This window comes from Salmo salar, chromosome ssa15, assembly GCF_905237065.1.
Source record: "Salmo salar chromosome ssa15, Ssal_v3.1, whole genome shotgun sequence".
NCBI classification, from domain to species: Eukaryota; Metazoa; Chordata; class Actinopteri; order Salmoniformes; family Salmonidae; genus Salmo; species Salmo salar.
Genome location: NC_059456.1, coordinates 38337321 through 38359213, shown reverse-complemented (window position 1 = coordinate 38359213; position 21893 = coordinate 38337321). Strand labels below are relative to the sequence as shown.

The window sequence follows — 21893 nt, the reverse complement described above, 5'->3', positions numbered from 1 at the left end:
TATTTCTGAACAGAAGTGGATTTGTCCATTAGGGCTTGGAGTGTATTTTTTAAATGAAAACTGAACTTGAGAGGGAGAGCTGCCGCTGGCATCTAAAGCTCAGTGTGTCTCCCTGTGTGGATCAACACCTCAACACCCTCTCCAGGGCTGGGCTTTGAAACGAGTTAACATATACACTTTCAAATGAGTCTCAATGTCTAGCAGAATACCAAGGAGAAAATTAGAATAATAATCACCATCATAACAAGGTCTCATAGCAACACTAACACCCACAGAGGTGGCCGAAAGTCCTTTTCGGACCGATTATCCAACTTCCTGCTCTCCCAAGATGGAGGCCATTTCACCACTAAAAGCTTTGACTTTCACCTCAGTATCATCTCCATGTAACTAAAGGCGCCCACCCATGTGGCTGAGTTGGTAGAGCATGGTGCTTGCAACACCAGGGTTGTGGGTTCGATTCCCACGGGGGACCAGTATGAAATGAATGCACTCACTACTGTAAGTCGCTCTGGATAAGAGCGTCTGCTAAATTACATGAATGTAAAAATGTAACGCTGGCAATCAAATCTCTCTTCTCCCCTCTCAATTGCTCTACACAGTGCTGGAGGGAACATAGAGTGTGTGTGCAGATAAATACCCAGCCTCCAACATTCAACAGCCACACAGAGCAGTGGAGAGCACGGTCAAATTAAAACCAGTGATCCTAGACAGGGCGCTGTGTAGACTACCTCATCTCGTCATATCTCTCTGTCCCTTCAGACACGAGCTGCCTGGGAGTCACTGCAGAGCCAGGCAAGGTCAGCCAACAAACACTCCCCCATCCCTCTCTCCAAACCAGTGACCTTCCCTTGTGGGAGCCAGGCGGAGGAATCTTCCAGCTGATAATTGCCTTTTGTGTCCCTGTCAGAGGGATAATGTATGGTTCTGGGGCGTCAGCTGTCTGTGTGTGTGTGTACTCTACCTCTCCTATGTACAGGACACACACATTACCGCCTGCATGAATTCAGACCTTTTATCACCAGGCTCATCCTCACCTTGAGACGGGCGGGAGAGTTGAAAAATGACACCATGAATTCTAATTGGGTCCATGTGGTAGTGGGGGTGCTGAAGGGGGCATATTGGGTTATTCATGACTCTGCTGCTATGAAAAGATCTGAGGACAGAAAGGGCCTGTAGAGGAACAGAATGGTGGTGAATGGACTTCTCCATCACCAGCTAAACCTGGGACAGAGATAACTGTCTGTCAGGATGTAGGGTGGAGAGAGAGAGGAAGCTACCAGCTACTGTGGATACTAGCTAGCTACACCACTCTAGCCCTGGGTTGGAAAATCTGAGAAATAAAAAAATGTCTGCTCCCAGGAATAGTACTTTCTGTGGGAGTAGTCCTGTGTAGCCTTCTTTATTTGAACATGTTTGAAGAGGCAGCGTGGGGCTGGTTACCTGGTGGAGGGTGTCGGCGAGTGAAGCCAGGTCTTCGCCCTGCAGCTGTTGCTGGAGCTCTTGGGAGAGACATCGCTCCATCTGCAGCCTCTGCTCCACAGCCTGCAGCAGAACAATAAGACAGCCGTCACATACTGTATAATGCTCTGATGACTCATCATCATCCCCACCACTGACAGACACAAGAACACACACACAACATGACAACTACTACAACAGCGGCTGATTGAAGCATACAGTTGACCCAAATTAAGTCTATTAACAGGTAAGGATGTAACGGTCCACATATTTGTACCAAAACCGTTCGGTATCGGGACCTCGGTTCGGTCCGCACTGTGACCCCGGAAATCAAAGCACTAGGCCTATAGGTTATGCCTACACCGCGTTGTATGCCTCTTGAGTAAATCTGAGCTGAATTTCTTTAAAGCTATTCCGTTAAAACAAGATCCTATGCGCACGTTGTAATCAAAAGTCAAATCTTAATTGGTGCATTTCAAACTGTCCGGGACGTAGTTCTGTACGATGCTGAGTGGTGGAGTCGATGAACCAGGAGGATTCTCCATAGTTTAAATCTCCAGTTTGGGAACATTTTATCTTCCCAGTAGGTTACAACGGTGATGGACAGAGAGAGTATGTCTCCACTGCCCAGTGAGAATAGCCTATGCAGCTGCCAACACCTCAGACATCCCCCCCAGTATTCCTACCACCGGAGCAAGATGGAAACGCAAAAAAAGAACACAACTTCGGTCTCCCCTCTGCATTCAAGCAGCCCTTCGCAGCTGATTTTGACCAGGCCAAAGACGTGATGAGCGATAGGTATGTTTACAGCCGCGGATATGAGCCTATTCTCTGTGGTTAAGAAGAATAGGGGGTTTCAGCACCTCGTGAAAGTGAGCGACGTTAACCACTTTGCCCCCTCGCTCTATACTAGCAAGCTAAAGCCAAAGTTGTCAATGAATTGGTCAACGCACCCCGTGTTGCGCTTCGTACAGATGGATGGACCTCCAGGGCTACAGAGAGCTACTTAACAGTGACAGCCCATCACATTACCCCGCAGTGTACCGTACTACAGACACGCCCCCTTTATGAGTCACACAAGTGCACATATTTTTGTCTTTGTCAGAAAACATAGCTCAGACATTGTATAGGCCTATGTTATGTTTACACGCATATTGCACTTTATTTTAGTGTCGTTGATGAGTAATCGGGTGTTTTCATTTAAGAAAATCCAAGTTGTTGTTATTTCAGATGGTGATCTCATCAGGGATTATGAATCAGAAACGGAACCGTGACTCCAAAACCGCAATATGTACTGAACTGTGGGTTTGGTGAACTGTTACACCCCTAATAGCTGGGTCTTACCGTCAGCTCAAGGGTGAGTTTTTCAATCTGGTTCTTCTGATTGTCTATCAGCTGAAAAAGAGCAGAGGGGCATTGTAAAGGTCTGGTAGCAGCCTGGCTCATCTCTCTGAGTGACCCTGTGTGTGTTGTTTGTGTTTGTGTGTTGTGGTGTAGACAAGGAGATACATTAATTGTCAGTCTTTTAAAAATGACCAGATATGTCAACAAATGTCAAAGCTTGAGATTAAGCTTGAGAATGTTAAAACCTTCTGCCAGTTGGGAATAACAGTATAGTAGGTAAGACAGTCGGGTTGTTACTGATACACTAGATGAGGTTTTGCCTTAGCATTAAGTGTGTGTGTGTGTGTCTGCATGCATCCCTGCGTTTGTATGCATTCTGCGTCTCACCTCGGTGGTGGTGGCTTGCTGCTCCTGTAACCGTGCGTTCTCCATCTCCAGCTCCTTCAGGTCCAGCATGGGGAGCCGGACCCCGTCCTCAAGACACTGCTCCACCTTCTCCTGCAGACTGGGGGAACCAGGGAGAGACAACGTTAAGGCATCGTCTGTCATCAACACAACCACAACTTACCAGCTCTGACTGTTTTAACAACACACTGTTACAACTAGAAGGAGGAGTTGCAGAGGAAGATTGTATTTCCGACCCACCTCTGTACAGCAGCCACCAGCTCCTTCTCCCTCTTGCACTGGGTCTCAATCAGGTCCTCTTTCGCCTGCAGCACGGCGCAGCCCTCCTCCAGACTCTTCTCCAGACAAGCCACTGTGTCCTGCAGACCCTGGGCCTTCCCCTGACCCTCCTCCAGCTGATGGACACATACAGGAACAGAAAATTAGGACTATACACACACTGTCTGTGACTGTCCCAACCACATCTCAGAGAACACCACAGGAACATATGTACAAAGACCACTAACTAAGACTGACCTGGCCAAAGGAATATCAGTACACACTACACACAAACCACTAAATAAAGTTGACACCGTTTGGTTCTTATTGACCTCTGGTGGCAAGATGGTGTATTACATGATTACCATTAGACAACAATGAGATTCAATTTGACGATGATTTAATTATCATTACAGTAAAGATAGACAGGGCAAACACAATAGGAGACATATTATCTTAAGGTTGACCGGAGGCTGTTAATAGCCACTCTGAACTCCCATCCCACTCTACCACTACCACTAATGCAGCCTGACATGGCTGATCTAATCAGGTCTAATGAGATTACAGAGCTGTAATGAAGAGACGCCCCCGCTCCATTACCAGGTGTTAGCTTAGCACTGAGACGCTAACTAGCAGATACGCTAGCAGGGTCTCACTATCTGGCCACGCTAGAGAGGGCAGAAATAAGGAGCTTTCTGACCAGTGACCACAAATCCAATGGACCACTAACCTTAAACTTTAACCCTCACCAGAACCCTGACTTTAATCTTAACCCTAAATCAAGATCATACAGGCTAGCTCGTGTACTTTCTCATAATAAAAAAATTACAAAAATAATTCTAACATGGCCATCAAATAACTAAGAAGCTTTAGCAGAGATACTAGCAGAGATGTCAGTAGAGATGCTAGCAGAACCCCTGTGGTGAGCCAGCCAGACGGGACCCCCTGAGCTGGTCCTGTGGCTGGGGAGACAAACTACCTGCTGGGCCTGGGTCTGGACCTCATCGAGGGAGGGCAGGTCAGCTAGGTACTTCTCCAGGGTCTCTATCCTCTGCTGCTTTTCCTTGTTCTGCTCACTCTCCCTCAGACACTTCTTCTTCAGGCTGCTGATGTAGCGGTCACGCGTCTTCATCTGAAAGGCAGGACAAATGGTTGATTACATTCATTAGGGTTAGGATTTTGACTGGGTTGATCCGGGGTGTGGACATGAACTACATTAGAGTTAGGGTTAGGATTAGGGTTGTGGTGAGGCTGGTGTTTGTGGTTGAGGCTAGTGCTAAGGTTGATCTGTGTAATGTGCCCTTTGGTCACCTTTTCCTCCAGCTTCTTGGTGTCCTCTGTGTATTTCTGGGTGTTCTGTTTGAGGAACTCGTTGAGGTGGATGACCTCCAGCTCTGCAGCGGCCAGCTTCCGGCCCAGCTCCCCGTTATCACAGCACAGAGGACTCACCCTATCTGGGACCTGCAGCTGGGGGTGGAGCTGGGGGTGGGGCTGGGGGTGGGGGTGGAGCTGGGGGTGGGGCTGGGGCTGGAGCTGCGGGTGGGGCTGGGGGTGGGACTGTGCTACAGGACTGTCATATGGAGACTCCTGGGAAAGAGACAAGGAGACACATTAGTTGTCAGTCTTTTAAAAATGACCAGAAATGTCAACAAATGTCAAAGCTTGAGACTAAGCTTGAGAATGTTAAAACCTTCTGCCAGTTGGGAATAACAGTATAGTAGGTAAGACGGTTGGGTTGTTACTGATACACTAGATGAGGTTTTATTACCTTAGCGTTAAGTAGATAGGGGTCGTCACAGCGCCCCTTCTGGCTCTGGAGGACCTGTTGCGCTCTCAGCTCATTGTCCCTGATCCGGGCATGGAGCTGTAGGATCTGCTGCTTCTGTCTGGAAAACACACATCAGACATAACATGTCAGTGACGCATCACCATTGATTACAGAAGCAGGTATACTGATATCCAAGTCATACTAACATGGGAAAACATCTTATGAGGTACACAGTAAAATAAGCAGTGCCAGCTCTCTCCATTATCCATATTACACAGACAACAGGCCAATGAATGCCCACTCTGTGTGGATCATGTAGGACGATATATAATAACAATATATAATAACATTCATCTTAATGCCACTAGAGTTTATAGCATACATATCTAGCCCTGGGTACTTCTGAGTCAGTGTTGTGGACAGGTGGTAATATACGGTGCTTTCTACTGGGCCCTGGTTGGCCAGTAAAACATGAAGATTAAGGCTGTGTGACAGAATCTCCACTCAGTATAAATCACTTGTCTAATATTTCTCTCTAGTGGAGGGTGGGCCAGCTGCCTGCATGCTATCCTGATGAGGCAAGCACAATTTCACTCCCCTAAACCCCCCGCCCTGAAAGAATGTCATATTTATAATCAGCTCATAATGCTTGTGTGTAACTCTTACCTTGTCATTTTCTGCCTTTCAGCAAAATAAAAGGGGAGTGTTGATTAATGCTACTGGATCAAGGTAGGAATACTAAATGCTGTGTACCGATATACTATATTAAATAAATTGTAGTGTATTCAAGGATTAAAAAACCTTCTAAAGTTTGTAATTCCCACTTTAAAATGTCAGATTTATCGTGGCTAAAAATGTATCAACCTCTACAAACTGCACATTCATTATAATCCACATAATAATTTACATTTCCTGTTGCTGCAGGTATATTTTCCTGCTGTGAGAAACTGGTCAAATTAAGATACTACACATGTACACTGAGTTTACAAAACATTAGGAACACCTGCTCTTTCCATGACAAAGACTGACCAGGTGAATCCATGATCCCTTATTGATGTCACCTGTTAAATCCACTTCAATCAGTGTAGATGAAGGGGAGGAGACAGGTTAAAGAAGGATTTTTAAGCCTTGAGACAAATGAGACATGGATTGTGTATGTGTGCTATTCAGAGAGTGAACGGGCAAGACAAAAGATGTGTCTTTGAACGGGGTATGGTAGTAGGTGCCAGGCGCACCGGTTTGTGTCAAGAACTGCAAGGCTGCTGGGTTTTTCACATTGAACAGTTTCCTTTGTGTAGCAAGAATGGTGCACCACCCAAAGGACATCCAACTTGACACAACTGTGGGAAGCATTGGAGTCAACATGGCCCAGCATCCCTGCGCTTTAGACACCTTACAGAGTCCAAGCCCTGACGAATTAAGGCTTTTCTGAAGGGGGGGGAACAACTCAATATTAGCAAGGTGTTCTTAATGTTTGGTATAATCAGTGTATGTAGGTTTGGTTAAGACTGCCACCTGGTGGTGAAATTAGCTTTTTTTCTCATTCATTTGCTCACATTGAGGGAGATAATCAATAAAAGGGAAAGTGAACTGAATGCATTCAACTGAAATGTGTCTTGCGCATTTAACCCAACCCCTCTGAAGGAGGCATACACTTGAGAAAGTCAAACCTTGAACACCCTGAACACCCTACTATTAACCCAACTCATGGCTAGAAACATAATGGTAAGAAACCGTTAATCCCATATCTAATGCACATAGCATCTTGTCTAATTCACTATAACACCTAGGTACCAACAATTGACCAGTCTCAAGAATGAGCAGGCTGGGCTGGGTTCAAATATGTATATAAACCCTGGATTGCAGATGCTATGTGTTGGAAATTGAGGGGCTTTGAAGCCATCGGTCGGCCATATTGTCACTCCCCAGTAGGGACAGTCCTCCATAGGAATGAATGGAATTATACAGTATTTCAATTCAATGTTTCAAGGACAAAATTATATGTATTTAAGTATTTTGTTGTAGCGGGGCCAGTAACATTAGGTTAATTATACTTTAAGGAAGATGTTTTTATATATACAGTACCAGTCAAAAGTTTGGACACGCCAACTTATTTCAGGGTATTTCTTTATTTTGACTATTTTCTACATTGTAGAATAAGAGTGAACACGTCAAAACTATGAAATAACAAATGGAATCATGTAATAACCAAAAAAGTGTTAAACAAATCAAACTATATAGATTCTTCAAAGTAGCCACCCTTTGCCTTGACTGCTTTGCACACTTGGCATTCTCTCAAACAGCTTCACCTGGAATGCTTTTCCAACACTCTTGAAGGAGTTCCCACATATGCTGAGCACTTGTTGAATGAGTAGGTGTGTCCAAACTTTTGACTGGTACTGTATATACATTTCAATTTTTCTGTTTAGCTCACATAATACACTGAACAAAAATATATATATATATTATTATTTTTTTCATGTTTCATGAGCTAAAATAGAATATCCCAGACATTTTCCAGACCCACAAAAAGCTTATTTCTCAACAAAAAAAATGCAAAAATGTGTTTACATCCCTGTTAGTGAGCATTTCACCTTTAAATGGTATATCAAGAAGCTGATTAAACAGCATGATCATTACACAGGTGCATCTTGTGTTGGGGACAATAAAAAACACTAAATGTGCAGTTTTGTCACACAACACAATGCCCCAGATGTCTCAAGTTTTGAGGGAGCGTGCAATTGGCATGCTGACTGCAGGAATGTCCCCCAGAGCTGTTGCCAGAGATTTTAATGTTTATTTCTCTACCACAAGCCACCTTCAACATCGTTTTAGAGAATTTGGCAGTACGTCCAACCGGCCTCACAACCACAGACCACGTGTATGGCGTCATGTGGGCGAGCGGTTTGCTGATGTCAACATTGTGAAGAGAGTGGCCCATGGTGGCAGTGGCGTTATGGCATGGGCAGGCATAAGCTACATACACAATTGCATTTTATGAATGGCAATTGGATTGCACAAAGATATTTTGCCGAAATCCTGAGGCCCATTTTTTTTAAGGTATCTGTGACCAACAGATGCATATCTGTATTTTCAGTCATGTGAAATCCATAGATAAGGGCCTGATGAATATATTTCAATTGACTGATTTCCTCATATGAACTGTAACTCAGTAAAATCAATGAAATTGTTGCATGTTGCATTTATATTTTTGTTCAGTATATCATTTTAAAGTATACATTAATGTGTCTGTAATAGAATAAGTGTGGCAAAAATGAATGTAGACATTAATAAATGCATTTCTATAGTTTCCAATATATATTTTTTTTTACACTGGTGGGGGAGTTCCAAGATGGTGGCACAGTGACTTCAACACAGTCATTCAACACAGTCATCCGAATCAGTCATCTAGTGTATATATAAATCAATGGCTGGGTTACACACTGATCCCTCCAATTCAAAGCCGGCCCAACCTTTCATGTTAAGGCCAGTCTATGTGTCGGTGCGGCAGGGTAAGTCTCTGTGCTGTGTGTCTGCTGTGTCTCTGCCTGTATTTCCTACAGTAATCTATGGGTGGGTGGTGATAGGTGACCCTGTCCTGTCCACTCCCCTCCCCTGGCACTGCCCAGCCTGTCCTGTCAGCGCCAGCCTGCCACTCTGCAAGGGGACACCTCGGACGTGTGTGGCCGCATGCCGCCACACTGACATCTGCTCAAGGTCATTGAAAAAATGTGTGTCTGTGTGCCTCGAGGGGGTGACAGTGACAGTGTGTGGCCCATAGAAAAATGAATGCAGTACTGCCCCATCATATCAGAGACTACAGTGCACTAACCTTCCCCTGGGCAATGGCACCCCGAAGGGAAGGGACACTTTCTCTCACAGTGCTTTTCCTACTGCGACGAACAGAGTCAGACACAGTGGTGGAATATAATGAGGTGCATAGAGACTCAGTCAGACATGTTTGCTGCTCCAGCACAATAAGACTGATTTTGGTGTGGTCCTCCTAGAATTGTTCTGGTGTGTTTTTCTCCAGGCTTAATTAATTCCCCTGCTTTGCCCAATGATTCAGTGCAGCCCTGCTCGTTTAAATGGCCTCCCTCCTCTGTATTACTGACCTGTCAATCTCCAGCTCTCTCTGTCGCAGCAGGCCCTCTTTGATCTTCACCAGAGTGTTCACAGGAAGTGAGGCTCCGCCCAGCATCTGCACAAGAAACATACAAGTCGATCAGCACATTTACAATAACATCTAGTAAACAGGCCAATCCACATCATCATCAACAATATAAAGGTTTAACTAAGAGACACCCAAGCAAGCGACTCAACTAGCCAAAAGCCATTTTGCATTCATTAACTTAATGTAGTCCCTGATCTACTGTAGTCCCTATCCAAACACATGAGCCACAGCTTAATTAAAACGTTCCATCTGTCTTCAAAGCCCACGTACAACTCCACACACGGTGCCTTCACACATTCCTACAGTATATGCTGTATAACCTAGCCCTCTTCTATGCAGGCATGTGGGAGAGGGTGTTGCGGCCAGGCAGGCGGGTGTCTCTTGAACATTGCATCAGTGGGTGACTAATCTCTTGTAGCATGACAAGGCTATATAGCACAAGACCACAGTGCATTCAGAAAGTATTCAGACGCCCTGATTTTTTCCCACATTTTCTGACCGCTTTATTCTAAAATTGATTAAATAAATGTTTTTTCCTCATCAATCTACACACAATACCCCATTATGACAAAGCGAAAACAGGTTTTTAGAAATGTTTGCAAATGTATTAAAAATAGAAAACCAAAATATCTTATTTACATAAGTATTCAGACCCTTTGCTATGAGACTCGAAATTGAGCTCAGGTGCATCCTGTTTCCATTGATCATCCTTGAGATGTTTCTACAACTTGATTAGACTCCACCTGTGGTAAATTCAATTGATTGGGCATGATTTGGAAAGGCACACACCTGTCTATATAAGGTCCCACAGTTGACAGTGCATGTCAGAGCAAAAACCAGGCAATGAAGTCCAAGGAATTTTCCATAGAGCTCCGAGACAGGATTGTGTCGAGGCACAGACCTGGGGAAGGGTACCAAAAAAAGGCTGCAGCATTGAAGGTTCCCAAGAACACAGTGGCCTCCATCATTCTTAAATTGAAGAAGTTTGGATCTACCAAGACTTCTAGAGCTGGCCGTCCTGCCAAACTGAGCAATCGGGGGAGAAGGGCCTTGGTCAGGGAGGTTATCAAGAACCCAATGGTCACTCTGACAGAGCTCTAAAGTTCCTCTGTGGAGATGGGAGAACCTTCCAAAAGGACAACCATCTCTGCAGCACTCCACCAATCAGACCTTTATGGTAGAGTGGCCAGACGGAAGCCACTCCTCAGCAAAAGGCTAATGACAGCCCACTTGGAGTTTGCAATAAGGCACCGAAAGGACTCTCAGACACTGAGAAACAAGATTCTCTGGTCTGACGAAACCAAGATTAAACTTTTTGGCGTGAATGTCAAGCGTCACGTCTGGAGGAAACCTGGCATCATTGCTACGGTGAAGCATGGTGGTGGCAACATCAAGCTGTGGGGATGTTTTTCAGCGGCAAGGACTAGGAGACTAGTCAGGACCGAGTGAAAGATGAACGGAGCAAAGTACAGAGAGATCTGCTCCAGAGCGCTCAGGACCTCATACTGGGGTGAAGGTACACCTTCCAACAGGACAATGACCCTAAGCAAACAGCCAAGACAACACAGGAGTGGCTTCGGGACAAGTCTTTGAATGTCCCTGAGTGGCCCAGCCAGAGCCCGGACTTGAACCTGATCAAACATCTCTGCAGCGACGCTCCCCATCGAACCTGACAGAGCTTGAGAGGATCTGCAGAGAAAAATGGGAGAAACTTCCCAAATACAGGTGTGCCCAGCAATCGCTGCCAAAGGTGCTTCAACAAAGAATTGAGTAAAGGGTCTGAATACTTATGTAAATGTGATATTTCAGTATTTAATTTTTTATTAATTTTCAAAAATGTCTAAAAACCTGTTTTGGCTTTGTCATTATGGGGTATTGTGTGTAGATTGATATATATTTTAGAATAAGTTGTGGCTGCTTTGCGTGATGTATTGTTGTCTCTACCTTCTTTCCCATTGTGCTGTTGTCTGTGCCCAACAATGTTTATACCCTGTTTTGTGCTTCTACCATGTTGTGTTCCTACCATGTTGTTGTTATGTTGTGTTTCTACCATGCTGTGTTATGTGTTGCTGCCTTGCTATGTTGTTGTCTTAGGTCTCTCTTTATGTAGTGTTGTGTTGTCTCGTCGTGATGTGTGTTTTGTCCTATATTTTCATTTATGTTTATTTTGAATCCCAGCCCCCATCCCCGCAGGAGGCCTTTTGGGAGGCCGTCATTGTAAATAAGAATTCGTTCTTAACTGACTTGCCTAGTTAAATAAAGGTTAAATAAAATAAAAAATAACAAGACTATATAGCATAACAAGACTATATAGCATAACAAGATATATGTGCCAGATGGCTGGGCTTAAGCAGGGCTCTGGTGAGGAGCTGTCAAAGAGATCACGCTATGCCCCTCTAACAGGGTGCTGAAAAGGTCCCATTATAAGGTCAGGTATGTCCTCGCTACCAGCTACTGCAGGAGCACAGGGCAGAGATTTGATTGTATTTGATTTTATTAGGATCTCTTTTCGTCCTCATTTGGACTAATCTTCCAAGAGTCCTTAAACATTAAAATACAATTTATAATATGAACACATTTTCACATATAACACACTGTTACAAACAGACATACTACAATGACATATTGACCAGATAAATACTCTAACAGTCTAAAAGCTTGATTTTTCAGAGAGCTGAGTCATGTTCAGAGGCATGATCGTCTTTTTAAACGGAAAGACAAAAATGAGTTTTCGTATGGAGAAATTCAGTTACTACCGCCTCTGTTTTATATGGGTCTCTGCAGTTTTCTGCCTGCTGATCGTGACCCTTCATATTATAAGCTGGTCTCAGTCTCCATAAAGGGATGAATGGATTGTATGGGAGGCTGCTACATCTAAGCTTTAACATACACTGAGTCTACAAAACATTAAGGACACCTGCTCTTTCCATGACACAGGCTGATCAGGTGAATCCAGGTGAAAGCTATGATCCCTTATTGATTGTTTCTTGACTGGATGGTCGGGGCGCTGGAACAGAATTACAAATCATTTGTAGACTGCAAACTGATCGCAAGAACCCCAAACAGATATAATATTTGACTAAACATAATTATTTCAAACATTGCTTACATTTGTATACGATCACATGTATCTCTCTATTATGCGTGGGAATACTTTGGAAAAGATTTTTATAATTACAATATCTTGGAGCTACAGTCTTTTATGTCCAACAATAAAAAATAAAAAAAAGTAGTGATGCACCGATATGACATTTTTGGCCGATACCAATATCCGATATCTTCATTGGCAAAAAAAAAAAACTGATACTGATAACCGATATTTAACATTTTAGCGGCCTTTTAAGCATTCTAGTACAGTTAAATAGTTAACACACACATGGACGCAGCGGTCTAAGGCACTGCATCTGAGTGCAGAGTCGTCACTACAGTCCCTGGTTCGAATCCAGGCTATATCACATCGGGCCGTGATTGGGAATCCCATAGGGCGGCGCACAATTGGCCCAGCGTCGTCCGGGCCGTCATTGTAAATAAGAATATGTTTTTAACTGACTTGCCGAGTTAAATAAAGGTTACACCAATTACCAGTAAAACAATTTCTTTCACTTACTTTCTGTGCTGTTTCATTGTTCATTTGTTCAGTAGTTTCATTCTCAACCAGGATTTCTATGGAACGCCGTTTGGGTCTTTGCGTGTCAAAGAAGATACACGTCAAATAACAAAATTTTTCATGTCAAATAAGCTTGTTGACCAATCATGACCTGAATATGACTGCACGTCAAATAATAATTTAACGTGTTCATACATTTTTTACGTAGTTGTTACACATTGATTACACTATCACTCGTATTTCATATGTCACAACGATTCATCGATACATATGCTATGATGCTGGTAAAGTTGTCTCGCGCACCTACAGTGCTGGTCATTAAAAAAAAAAGCTAGCTCATGCAAACAATGTAGTTCTTCCCCCAAAACATAGCAAAACGACATAATCTGTTTCAGTAGCTATAGTTAACTAGCTAACTATATAGCTAGGTGTCATCATTTAAAATAACCCTAATTTTTAAGACAGTTCTTATTTGATTAATGGTGGTCGGACCCAACTATGTGAAGCTAGCCACAATAAGGATTAGCCACAATAGTGGACTTTGCGGTTAGCCTTCAAAATAAATGTATGGCATAATTATATTATTTGTATTCATTTGGATCACTGTCAATGACATACTTTTATTTTGAAGGCAAACCGCAAATTCCCCTATTGTGCATAATCCTTATTGTGGCTAGCTTCACAACATATGGTCGAGGCTCACTAGCCAGATGAAGCTTGCTGGCTGCTTATAACTTTAGCATTGGGCAACAGGTTTAAGTAGCTGGCTAGCTATTTATTTTCATGAACTGAAGTTCAATTTCAATAGGCGAACAATAAGTGGCAACATAGCTACTCACAAGGATTCCTAAATCATTGCTAAGAATAATGAAAATGATTGCAGTTTCTACTGGTCATTATTTTCAGGCTGGTTGTATTTGGTGCTAGCTAGGTACCAAGCTAAAGCTAGCTACCCAAGAAGTTGCGGTTGAACAAATTATGCTTTATTACTAACGCTTGTTTGCAGACTTTTTTGTACAGCTTTGACAGTGCTACTGTATCTTTTTTTGACATGCAAAGACCCAACGGCGTTCCATGGTATATATGTCGTGAAGCTAAGAGCAGTGACGCTATTACTGTGTAACTCCGGTAGGGTAACATCTGAAAAATAACGCACCGGTGCTCGACCAGTCAGCGAAAGCCAACATCACCCACGACAGAGAACGGTTGATTGTCAAGGGCAATGAATTCCGGTATCTTGGCTTTAATGGATTTCACCTTTGAGTTGTCTCGCTGAAATGTTCTTACTCTTTCAAATGACTGCTCGACTTGTTGACTGCTCGATCCACACAGCAGACATTGTGGGCTAGGTTAGGAATGCTGTGTTGCACGTGTAGCCCAAAACTTTACGTGGCGTCATTACGTACCTCTTAAATAGGTATGCACGGTAGCTTTGACATCGGTTTTTGACATCGGCGTTAAACTAGACATCGGGCCGATACCGATGTTGGTATTTTTAGCTAATATCGCCCGATTCCGATATGTTCACTGATATATAGTGCAACCCTAAAAAATTTATATATTTTTTGCTCTGAAAACCACCATGGGCTGCCAGTTGGGGAACCCTGGTGTAGATGAAGGGAAGGAGACCGGTTAAACAAGGATTTTTAAGCCTTGAGACAATTGAGACATGGATTGTGTATGTGTGCCATTCCGAGAGTTAATGGGCAAGACAAAAGATGTAAGTGCCTTTGAACAGGGTATGGTAGTAGGTGCCAGGCGCACCGGTTTGAGTGTGTCAAGAACTGCAATGTTTCTGGGTTTTTCACACTCAACAGTTTCCCGTGTGTATCAAGAATGATCCACCACCCAAAGGACATCCAGCCAACTTGACACAACTGTGGGAAGCATTGGAGTCAACATGAGCCAGCATCCCTGCGGAACGCATTCGACACCTTGTAGAGTCCATTCCCCGACACTATTGAGGCAATTCTGAGGGCAAAGGGGGTGCAACTCAATATTAGCAAGGTGTTCCTACACTCAAGGTATAGCTCAACAGAAACATTTAAAACCCTAGAAAATCCCACAGGTGTCCTGATATGGTGGACTGGACATTGTGTCTACAACACTAGGATCTCGTTCTGACAACTGTGGTGGTCTGGCAGTCATCATCCACCTCAGCCTTAGTAGCCCTAGGTGCTATGGTGCTATGTGCACAAAAAATGCACATCAATAACATGGATCCTGGACACATAATCACATTCTTCATTTTACAGCGCCTCTTATCAGATGTGTGTAACCCCTCAGTAATCTTCTCTTTAAAATAGTTCCAGTGACGGTCAGACTTTGAGTTAACCTGCCTGCCGCCAGGTTATAAATACCTCTCCTATTAATGCCCTCCCCAGCAAACTGGGAACATTACCAGGACATTAGCTAACATTCCCATTAAAGCGGCAATATTTGGGCGACCCGACATAATTCACGTAGAAATGTGCGTTATAGATCTGTCATTCTCATTGAAAGCAAGTCAAAGAAGCGGTAGATCAGTTATATGTGCACTATTTCTATGCTTCCCGTTCTTAAGTTTTGTTTTTTATCTTTTACTTTGGTTTCGTACACCAGCTTCAAACAGCTGAAAATAAAATATTTTTGGTTATGGCAAATATATTTAAAAGCGGGTAAGATGGTACAATGATTGTCTACACTATACTTAATTTTTTTTGTCACAAACTGAAATTAGGCTAATTATTAAAAACATTTTTTATAAAAATACAATCATTTATTATTAAATCATACAATCACTACATAAGTGCACCTTTAAGTTCTAGTTAGGATTCTATCTAGCATTAGTATGACAACAACCCCAAAACATTCAAGAATATTTTTGATAACAAAATGTTTTAAACGGAATGATCTCCTAAAACTCACTAAAATGTATGCACAACCACTACAGAACATTCCCTGAATATTCTTATTAGGTTTCCTGGTAATGTAATAACACAATGTCCCAGTAATGTTTTTAGAACATAGTGCCGCAAACAAAATGTGGGGAACATATCTTTTGTGATGTCCCCATTCTGTTCCCACAAACTAATGAAACATTCTGGGAACCTTTAAAGTACAGACAAAATGTCTTCTGGGACATTCTTGCAAGATCAGGTGAAAGATTTAAACAAACATTGTATAATCATAAGCATAACTGGACAGTGTTTGTGTTATGAGAACATTTAGGTTAACCTAATGAATGTTGTAGGAACATTCACAGAACCAATTTTGGTTTGCTGGGAATCAGCTGTAGAGCTTTTGTCTCTGTCTCTCTATCCCCCCCCATGAGGCTATTCTGTAGTGACAACAAACAAGAGGTGGGGAGTTTCCACAACACTGAGCAGCTGTGTGAAGAAGCCAGGACAGGCCAGGGTAAGTCAGGCCAGGATAAGACAGGCCAGGCCGGGGTAAGACAGGCCAGTGGGGTCCACAGGGACTGGCCTGAACTCTGTCTGGGTCCCACTGCTGGCTTTGGCCCTCTCATCACAACACAGACACACAGCCGGCCTGGGACAAGGCTAAAAACATACGTCAATGCTCGTTAGCTCAGACAATATCGGCAAGCATTAGTGTTTACGTGTTTCGCTGCAAAGGAAACAGAGGAAAGCCCCAACTCCCTTTTGTTTTAGGCTGGTCTAAATAGAGCGTAAATACCAAGCATGGCAAGCTGAGGAGATGTCCCTGTGTAGAGGAAACTATGTGTGTCTCTGGGAGCAGGAACAAGCCTCAGGAGCGGAAGTCACTGTCCAAACAGACCAAGGTCTAAATTGGGACTAGTGGTTTCTGTCCTGTCTCAGTGACCTTGCTGTGAGAGAATGAGGACACAAGGGAATGAACTGGGGATCCATCCAGCATAAGGAAATTCCCAATTCAGTAGATTCTCCATCACCCTTAGGAGGTCACACTAGTCACTAAGGCACCAATACTGATAAAACAGTCCACTATCTAACTCTTAACAGCCCTCTTTACTTCATTGACATGTCCCTCTTTGATAATCTCAGTTAACAGGATGAAACCCACTGGAGTGTGGCTCTACTGCCGCTGAAATAACATTGATGGATGATGGTCGATTTTGTACATGGAACTAAAAACTAAATGGCATTGTATGCTGGATACCACTTTCGCTGGGAATCAATGAAAGAGATCAGCCTCTTCACTTGAGAGAGAAAAAGAGGGAGAGACACAGAAAGTGAGAGAGTATGTTAAGAGAGACGGGATGAGTGGAGGGGTGAGCTTGTGTTTCGCCATTCAGTCGGCGGCTCTTGGGTCGGGCCTGGGGGGGATTTACTTTAAGATTAGGGGTGAATGCCTGGTCTAAGGCATAGCTGTCATTCCCTACCAGCTGATAGCACACAGCACACCGACCGCCCTTTGGCTGAGTGTGTCACCGCGGGCCTGCTAACCTCACACCACACCCACGTTTTTATACTGCATTGGTTTAATTTCATGCACCAACCGCAGAGAGACCTAAGCCTTACCCCAGCATCCACCCCTAGACCCAGTATCAGGTTACCTCTCATTGTCACTGGTCCTACAGCAAGACCATACTGTATATATCTGTCTATCCGGCAACAGGCTTCTATCTAAAGACCATTGTTGTTCTCTTTCTCCACACAGTCATTTCAACCAATTACAGTACCAAGAGTAACAGCTGCTACCAGCTCAAGTCATTACATCGGGCTGCTGCCTGCTGAACGCTGGAAATGCCAAACGTCAAGTTTCATTTATCTGCACCATACAGGGAGATAGAAACACACACACACACACACACACACACACACACACACACACACACACACACACACACACACACACACACACACACACACACACACACACACACACACACACACACACACACACACACACACACACACACACACACACACACACACACACACACACACACACACACACACACACACACACAATGAGCCTAAAGAACCAGGAACCAAATCATCTTGTATAACATGTCCCACCTACACTGAGTGTTAGGCCTGACCCCATTTAGTCAACTGGTCCATTGTTTGGTTGATAGGCTGTTGGTCGAAGGAGAGTTCTTTAGTCGAGCAGTCGCATTTATATATATTACTCAGGTCTATATATATATATATATATATATATATAACTTACTTAGGCCTATATTTCAATACTTCTATAGGCTATTGCATCAATCAATCATTCATTCGTTCATGCCATCACACAGCATACGAGACATTCATGCTTGAAATGCAATCAAGCATTTTATTTTTTAAATTAAATAACAAAGGGAGCTTTGAATAATTAGCCTAAGCAATAAATAAACCGCAATTCACGAATGCATGCAACTGTTTTCAGTCTTCTGTAATAAAGGCTTTATCTATATTTTTTCCGTTAGTACAGACTCTCTGGTAAACATATGTATTTAGTGTTGTTTACACTGTCCCAAATGGTCAGAATGTCAAATGACTATCTTCCTGGCAGAGCTTGTTACTTAAAGATCAGATCAGATTACAGCAGCATACTGTAATTATGTTAGGCCTACTGTTCAAAGGTGCTGCTGGCTAGTTAGTGTGGCTTGAGTTACAAGTAACATGGCACAGCTATGACTCAGGTTACACTGAGAGAAGTGAACATTGCTAGCTTGTTAGCACCTACTGCTACTACACGCTCACTAGCTAGTTACACAATGAAAGAGTGCAGTTGTATCAGCTTCCTTATATTTTCCAACAGAAATAGCATGTTTCACCAAGTCTATCTTGGACCATCCAGTCGAGGTCAGCATTTGGCTTTGGGGCAGGTTTAAGCTGTATCGATATGTTACCATTTAAAATGAACCTGGCACATTCGGCACAACACAACTTCCATGACTTCCTGTGGAGATGGCTTACTTCAAATGACACCTGAGAGCCAAGCAGGCTAATGATTGGCTCTCTCTATGGCTCTCTGCTGGAGGGGAGGTCTAGGAGAGCCTGGAGACCTGGCAGCCAAACTCATTATACTTTAATATGGTGGGGCAGTATGGAGGAGAGAAAAGCCTGAACCTCTCTTTCCTCTCTCCTTTTTTCTCTCTCTCCCTCCATTTACTCTCTCTCCTGACTCCCTGTCCCCTGGCTACTTCCGTGGCAAGGCGAGGTGAGCTCCACTTTGTCAAATAGCACAGCTAATCTGCTGCCAATTCCCAGAACGTTATCGCCCCCGCCGCCCTCCTCCCAGGGCTCTCCAGTCCAGACACCCCAGCTTTCAGCTCTCTCTCCCAGCCTTGCCCACACACCTCCCCCGAGCATTGAAACATTGGGACAGGAACTGCCCTGATCTGAGCAGAGAATGCATTACATTCAGAGCCAACTCCACCATATAATGTAGTTACAACTGACCCACATGACCTTAATGGGTCAAAATGGTACCTGCTGGACTGGTGTGGACTGCATCATATGACTTTCAGACAAGTGACCACAAAACCCAGTAGATTGGGGTGTAATCGCTGTCCACATGCTCTGGTGAGGCTGGAAGGTTAGTCACATGGAGCTTAGGGACAGTGTGTCATAAAGTTTGGACTGACGGCCTTTGGGAACTTGAGCACCACACGCAACAAGAAGTTTCCCTCATCCCTCCCGCTAATTGGGCAACTTTTGCAAATGTGAGTGAGGGAAATGCTGTAAATTAAGACGACTCGATGTATTTTGCAAGATGAGACGTAATAAATACCACTTAGATGTCGTACAAGCAAGCCAAACACCCGTTAGTCCAAATGTGCACTTCATATCTCCAAATCATAAAACCCATGGCATATACACTGTCAATGTTTATGATCTCTATGTTTGATGTACAGCTACAAGATGACATGTCGTCATATCCTGGGTTGTTCTGAATTGAGTGAGCCTGTGTTTGTTTATTGTGAAGAAATTGACACACCTGACTCCTTTCTATACACACCAACATGATAACCTGTTTCTCTGAACTGTCCTGTGAAAGCCTAACACAGTAAGATGGTGTTTTATAACTTAGCTAGTCATGTTGGCAATAGAACAAGCTTTCAAATAATTCCTACCTGACCCAGATTGCAATTTCTAATGGACCGTTTTTGGATTGCGTGAACAACACCAGTAATTGTGTGATGGTGGGGGATGCAGGGTTGTGTTCCAAACAAAACAACTACACGTCTGCTTGCTCTAGTTCCTCAACGACACAGCTAGGAGAGCTGAAAAAAGTACCTTACAGTTGAAGACTCTTCTTAGAGTCATAAAGTGCATTGAAATGACTTAGGAACTGTGCACACTGTGGAGAGGCCACGTGGAGACACCAGTTAGTCCTCTCACTCAAACCCTTTTCATTTTTTGGTCTTATGTTGCAGCTACCCCAAATTTTCCAGGAATTGTCTTATCATCTTACTGAATGTATCCAGAATATGTTCAGATTTCGTTATCAACAAATCAGCTGAAAATTACATGAATGTAAAATGCACAGTGTAATGTTTGGATTCAGTCTTGTGTCAGGTGAATTGTTGTGTCCTCACCTTAGGTCTAATAATATTCCCATAATCTCCAAACTGGTCCCTTTAAATTGCTACCATGCTTATTATATTTCATTTAACGAGGCAAGTCAGTTAAGAACAAATTCTTATTTACAATGACGGCCTACCCCAGCCAAACCCTAACCCGGACGACGCCGGGCCAATTGTGAGCAGCCCTATGGGACTCCCAATCACGGCCGGTTGTGATACAGCCTGGAATCGAACCAGGGTCTGTAGTGACGCCTCTAGCACTGCGATGCAGTGCCTTAGACCGCTGCGCCACTCGGAAGCCCAAATGCACTTCATATTTCTTCTGTAACACAAATGTCAATTTAGCCCTATCAATATAGGCCAATTGTCACGAGTATAAAGGGTTAAAAGTGTGTGCGACTGTGTATGAACCCGCACAAATGTGTGCACACACGCACACACACGCACACACACACACACACACACACACACACACACACACACACACACACACACACACACACACACACACACACACACACACACACACACACACACACACACACACACAATCAGAGAGCCTGAAGGAACAATAAGGCACCAAGCTGGGAGGAGTCAGTGTGTTGACAGGTGAGGGATAGAGCGGTGTGGTCTGGGACACGGAGCCGAGAGACGTGGATGTTCTGCTCCTAAAGCATGGCCTTGGCCTTCACACGCAGCCAGAGGGCACCGCCATGCCAGCTGCAACACACTGTGACCTGCTTATTACCCACCGCTCTCTGTGTTTACGCATACACACGGCTGTTACATGCACTAAACACAGGCTGCAAACCAACCCAAAGACCACAGAAGGTCACAATTAACGAGACCCACACTCGTGCTTGGACTTTAATGAACTAGCTAAACAACAGGTTCTGATATACACCTATGTGTCTCTCTCTCTCTCTCTCTCTCTCTTAATCCCCCCAAAAGATGAGAGGATTTGGGGGACAGGGATAGCAAGCTTTGGGACAAAGCCCTGCAGAGATAAGTATGAATGGTGTATGTGTATGTGTGTGCGTGTGTGTTTTTGTTTCTCCGCTCCAGTGGGTGTGTGTGGAGAGTACAATCAGTAAGCCACAGCTTGGGTGACATGCTTCATTAAACCTCTAATGAAGGGCACCGACCGCTGGCATCCAGCATGTGAGGGCATACCTGTGCCACCGCAGGAGGGGGTGCCAAGAACAGTACCCCCCCAGGATGCACAGGAAACATGTCGCCCTAACGCTCTTCCTCATTGTCCAAAGCAACAGACATTTTGGAGCTTGCTTTGATTGAGTCAAGACCCAGCTGAAAGCTCCTTTTAAGGAAGACAGAAGAGCCAAAAAGGCAGGATATTGTTTATATTTTGGGG

General features: G+C 43.9%; 1 protein-coding gene across 2 annotated transcripts in view; it reads right to left on the bottom strand.

The window, feature by feature from the left end:
- The window catches only part of LOC106571383 (centrosomal protein of 85 kDa-like), an 82329-nt gene that overhangs the window by 5581 nt on the left and 54855 nt on the right, over positions 1-21893 (bottom strand). For both annotated transcript variants that reach the window (XM_045695691.1, XM_014144405.2), the window contains exons 4-11: positions 9349-9434; positions 5234-5351; positions 4777-5052; positions 4445-4597; positions 3448-3602; positions 3190-3307; positions 2803-2853; positions 1441-1542 (exon numbers count right to left, since the gene is read on the bottom strand). In XM_045695691.1, the coding sequence (XP_045551647.1) occupies positions 1441-1542; positions 2803-2853; positions 3190-3307; positions 3448-3602; positions 4445-4597; positions 4777-5052; positions 5234-5351; positions 9349-9434 (1059 nt within the window). The remainder of the gene's footprint in view (positions 1-1440; positions 1543-2802; positions 2854-3189; positions 3308-3447; positions 3603-4444; positions 4598-4776; positions 5053-5233; positions 5352-9348; positions 9435-21893) is intronic.